Source organism: Bombina bombina, chromosome 2, assembly GCF_027579735.1.
Source record: "Bombina bombina isolate aBomBom1 chromosome 2, aBomBom1.pri, whole genome shotgun sequence".
Taxonomy (NCBI): Eukaryota; Metazoa; Chordata; class Amphibia; order Anura; family Bombinatoridae; genus Bombina; species Bombina bombina.
In genome coordinates, this window is record NC_069500.1 from 985225275 (window position 1) to 985231274 (window position 6000).

At 34.8% G+C, this 6000-nt stretch overlaps 1 protein-coding gene across 1 annotated transcript in view; it reads left to right on the forward strand.

The window, feature by feature from the left end:
* ARHGEF38 (Rho guanine nucleotide exchange factor 38) overlaps window positions 1–3931 on the forward strand; it is a 124192-nt gene extending 120261 nt beyond the window's left edge. Inside the window, 1 exon segment of the mRNA XM_053700799.1 lies at window positions 1363–3931. Coding sequence (XP_053556774.1) covers window positions 1363–1548 — 186 coding nt within the window. The 3' untranslated portion in view covers window positions 1549–3931.
* Window positions 3932–6000: the final 2069 nt, after the last annotated feature.

Consider the following 6000-nt stretch of genomic DNA (forward strand, 5'->3'; position numbering starts at 1 on the left):
TCAGGGCTAGTGCAGAAGGTGTAGTGCCTAGCAGTTTATTTTATTTTTTGTTCTTGTCTGCTGCACTATTCGGTATTCGTTTAAAAACAAATACTGAATATTCATAGAACATTTATTTTTGTTAATCGAATGTAAAGTTCCATATACTTACTTTTAGTGAGATGGAGAGCCACGCTAACTCTGACCTCTTCTTCACAGAGCCCCAGCGTCGCTAATAAGAAGCGTAGCGCAGTAGCTCCCATGGCCTGCACTATAGGACCTTCTCCTTTAGTGCAGTCCCTGGGAGCCTGCCGCGCTAATCCCCCTATTAGTGTGGCAGGAGCTCTGTGAAGAAGAGGAGCATGTTAGCGCTTTCCTTCAGAGGTATTTAACCACTGAAATGGATTTTAAAGAAAACTAATTAATACTGAAGAATTTTGTAAGTATTTTTTTAGTTTTCTTTAAATTTCGTTGGTGCATTCATTCGAATATTTGTTTTGTGAAACTTTGTAACAAAAGAAAAGCACCTCTCTTATTCAGATAAAGGGGCATATTTATGATTGTGCGAGTGGACATGATCCAATATTGCAGATCATGTCCGCTGAACATCGATAATTGCCGACAGCATATGCTTTCAGCATTTATCATTGCACCAGCAGTTCTTGTGAACTGCTGGTGCAATGCCGTCCCCTGCAGATTCACTAGCAGGGGGTGTCAAACAAACCGATCGTATTCAATCGGGTTGATTTCTGTCCGCCGCCACAGAGCAGGCAGACAGGTTATGGAGCAGCGTATGGAGCTTGATAAATATGCCCCAAAGCATGCAATTTAAAAAAACAAACTTTACAATATATTTCCTTTATCAAACGTACATATTGTTTATATGCACACTTTCTGAGGCTATAGCTCCTACTGAGCATGTGCAAAGGAGCACAGTATATACGTATTTGCATTTTGTGATTGGCTGATGACTGTTACATGATACAGGGGGAGGGAAAATTAATCAAAGTAAGTGCTATTGCATTGTCTTTGTATTGTGTATATGTCAGTTATTAAGTTCTAATGTATTTAGTGGTCCTTTAAGGAGTTGCTTACTTGAAATTATATGATGTGTGACTGAAATGAAATTATTAGAGCAAACAGGTTTTGTAGTTTTGTGAATCTAATATTAGCCAATAGCTATACCTATATATCATTATATTTGTAACTAAAATTCAGGTGTTTATAGATGTATCCCATCAACTAGTGAACTTACTAATAATAATGCAGTTGTATATTGGAAGCAAAGGCATTTACATTCATTTAAAATCCTTTATTACATTGTAATTAATTGACAATATTACTATAAGACATTGTTAATAAATAGATTTTCTCTTTTTTTAGATCTTTTATGCTGTCTATTCTTTTGAAGCCCGATGCCAGCAAGAGCTCAGCCTGAAGGAACATCAGCGAGTCCGGATTATCCGTTTCTGTGACTTGAGTGGCAACAAAGAGTGGTGGTTTGCTGAAGCCCATGGCCAGAAAGGTTATGTGCCAGCGAATTACCTGGGAAAGATGACTTACGCATAGAAATCTTTACTGTAATGTTAACGTGAGCAGAGAAAATTATGGCCAGTAGATACTGCTTAATTGGAAGACAGTTTGTACAAATTCCATGAAGCAATGTGTTGCTTTAGCTCCAAAAGTCACACCATGTGAAGGATCCGTTTGTGCTAAAATGCAGGGCAAAAACACCTGGAAGAAAAGTGTTACATGGACGCCAAAAGTTGATAAGCTCCCATGGTTAACATAGAAATATAATAGTTACAGGTATATTGGAAATATTTACAGATACAGAGAGACAACTGTTTTATTTGAAGGCCAAAGTATTTATTGCTCCTTTGTAACATTAGGATGCTTAAGGGAATATGGAAGTCACAATTAATCAAAGTTTCATGATTCAGATAGTGTACAAATTAAAAAAAAACAAAACAAAAAAAAACATCTCTCTCTTGGTATCCTTTGTTGAACCAACGCCCCTTTCCATGACAGAATGCAGAGGAGCGAGCACAAGTCTTGAATGCAGCATAGCAGTTGTGTTTATAATAACATCGTTATAAAGGCTTTTGACGTGCTCAAGATATGCACATTCTTGATACCTCAGTATGCACTTATGGAAAAAGATATTAAGCAAAGGGCGTCAATTTGATAACAAACGTTTTCTAAAACTGCACACTCAGTCTATCTGAATCATTAAACTAATCTGAATCCCATGTTCCTTTAAAGTTGGTAGCTTGTTAAAAAACAAACAAAAAAATCTTCAAAAATAAGATAACCAAAGGGTTTTTATTTTGAATGATTATTAAAACCAACATGTTCAATGCACTTATTTATTATACATATTATATTTATGATGACTGTGAAGAAAAATATATTTATAGATTCTCAATATATAAGCGCTAAAAGTAGAGCAATGATTTTTTTACATTTACACTATACCACAGATTTCAGTAGATCCATTTGTTGCTCTACACTTTATAAGAATTTTCAGAAAATGTTTCAGAAATGTTTTAACAAAATAGTCAAATATTTGTTTGTTCTCTTGGCTACATCTCAGCCAGATCTGAGATTTCCTTAAAAAAACACTTTCCAGTCAGGAAGCTATTGTTCCTATAAATGATCTTGTACCAAATTCTTAAAACTTAATACTACAAAGATCTTTTTTATAATGGCATTAATATTGAGAAAATATTAAGAATGTCCTGCATAGATTAATCAATAATATAAATATGTAAGCAACCTGTGCATTATTCAAAATTTCAATGTTAAAAGAATATTTAGGAACATAGTGGCGCAAAGTTCCATGCTCTAACTCATTAGATTAGCACTGCTGAACCCTGCAAGTCTATGTGTTTAACCCCCCACAAAGGGCTAAAGGCGTGGTTAGGTATTCTAACAATACAACATAGCTATCTGTATATTACCATATCTTTGTCAGATACCCACTAAAGCAAAATATTTTAGATCTAGATTTGATAGTGTAAAGTTTATGACTGACAAACAGAATGTAAAATAGGCAGCCTAGATAAGAGATACTTTAAAACCAGTTATTTGTGAGTGTTACATATTTTTATTCTGTACTGTATTTTTTAAATTGATTTAGGTACATTTTAATTTCATTGAGTCATTTTCACATACTTTGCACTTAAAGTTTATGTCCAGGATTACAAGTGACGCACACCTTATTTTTTTTATGCTTGAGCTCTAACCGCACATTAACTCACATTAAAAAATTAGAACGCCGGATTGACATGCGTATTAGAAGTTGAAAAAAAAAAGTTATTGAGTGAGCAAAGGACTCTGGCAAACTAACTTCAGGAATTAAGATATTGTGACGGCGCTAACTCCTTATCCCCATAGACTTCTATGGGAGCGAGCTAAATAAAGCCTTATCAGTTGCACTAACCCGACACTGCACAAGATCAACTGCGCTAAAGCCGAAGGTACGTTAGGAATGCTTCACATATTCCTATTTTTAGATATATATTTCTATAAATATTTGTATATTTTTTGTAAAATATATATCTATATATGAATAAAAAAAAACATTATGAACAACATAGGAATTTCAAGTATTTCTATTTAAAAAAACATTAAAATTGATTAAAAATGATATTGCATGTTTCAAGCTATTTGACTGGGAAGGGCTCAAAAGTAAACACAAATGCATATATGTATATATATATATATATATATATATATATATACATACACATATACACACATAAATAAATAGACAAGTATACATGCACACGTGACTGAGAAGGGCATTTATTTTTTTATATATATATATACACACACACCTAGCCATTAACCATACACACATACGTATATAAATATAAATGTGTATATATATATATATATATATATATATATATATATATATATATATATAAATTGGAGCCCTTCTCAGTCAAACACCTAGCCATTAACCATATCGCTTTTTAATTGTAATATCAAGTTGCATGCTATGTTAGCGTGGTCTAGCGGTACTGCTTATTGCGTCCTGTGCTATCATTAGCATGCCACTTCTAATCTAGTCCTATATTACTTTGATTTTTTTTCATTATGAGCTGTGGTATAGTGGTACAATGAATGCACTTGAAATGTCGTAGGTTGCTTTATATTATAAAGCAACTATGTGGTGGGTACAAGACACATTTTATATATTCATGTTGCATGTAGAATATAGGCTGTGGTACTATATATAAACCAGCAATGAAGTCCTGGTTCAGCAGAATATACACACACAGATATGTATATTATGAATATGACATACATTTCAGTTTTTATTTCCTCATATTTTCTGGTGTAATTAACATGGAAAGTTAAGTTTTTTATGTGTTTTTTTAAAGGCAATTCTCTGAGTGGCAATGATTTAAAACCTGAGGATAACTGGTATTTCTGATTTTAGAGCAGTGGTAGTTGTACAGGGTGCTAGGTGTATGTATTAGGGCTCGATTTATCAAGCCCCTACAGCGGCAAGTTCTCACAAGAACTTGCTCGCCATGATTCTAAGGTGGCGAAATTCAATCTCCTCGGTCGAGTCCGACCGAGGAGATTGACAGCTCCTGCCCGCGGGCAGGGGGCGGGATTGCACGCAAGCGCAAAATTGCGCTTGTGTGCAATGTTAATTACCTACGGGTAATTTCGCCCCGCCACAGGCGAGCTGAGGCGTACAGGGGCGCGTATACGTGCCCCTGTACGCCTCAGCTATGATAAATCTAGCCCTTAGTGTGTCACCTCCAAAGCTCAAGGGTTCCAAACCTTTACATTCCCATGTTAATATTATATGTAAATTAAAGGGACAGTAAAGTCAAAATTAAACTTTCATGAACTGCTATTTTAAACAACTTTCTCATTTACTTCTAGTATTAAATTTGCTTTGTTCTCTTGGTATCTTTTTTTTAAGAGAATACCTAGGTAGGCTCAGAAGTGGCAATGCACTACTGGGAGCTAGCTGCTGATTGGTGGCTGCACAATCGCCTGTTGTCATTGGCTCACCATGCTTTCAACTATCATCCAGTAGTGCACTGCTGCTCCTAAGGCTGCTCTTCAAAAAAAGATGCCAAGAGATTGAAGCAAATTTGATAAGAGAAGTAAATGGGAATGGTGTTAAGCATTGTATGCTATATCTGAATCATGGAACTTTAATTTTGATTATACTGGCCTGATAATTATTCCCGTTGACTGACACATTTTACATCAGTTATCAACTTTACCCTGGTTACAACTTCTTCAATATACAATAATCTCCCCAAAAACAAATGTATTGTAAATTCACACAGTGAAGCGGAATGTTGCCTCCAATTGGAGATTCCAGGGCAATGTAATGAAGCTTAATCAGGTTTTTATGCCATTAAGATTTGACTTGCCTATGTTTAATTAATAAGTAGATACAAAAAACAAATGCAATTGTAATTAATGGGACAGTCTACTCCAGAATTTTTACTGTTTAAAAATATATATAATCCCTTTTATTACTCACTCCCTAGTTTCATAACCAACACGGTTATATTAATACACGTTTTACCTCTGTGATTACCTTGTTTCTAAGCATCTGCAGACTGCCCTTTATCTCAGTTCTTTTGACAGACTTGCATTTTAGCCAATCAGTGCTGATTCATAAATAACTCCATGAGAGTGAGCACAATGTTATCTATATGGCACACATGAACTAGCGCTGTCAAGCTGTGGAAAAACTGTAAAATTGAACCAAGAGGCGGCCTTCAAGGGCTTAGAAATTAGCATATGAGCCTACCTAGGTTTAGCTAAATCATGAAAGTTTAAATTTGACTAGACTGTCCCTTTAATCTTCATATTTTTACCTTGATACTGCCACATTTTATGCGTTACAATTTACAGATTAGGACCAAATATTTGTTTTTTTTATGTAATAATTAATATTCAAGGATATATTGTAAATAAATGTCCTGCTGGATGGGTGTACAATAGACTTTATGAAAGCAGTAGAGATAGTCA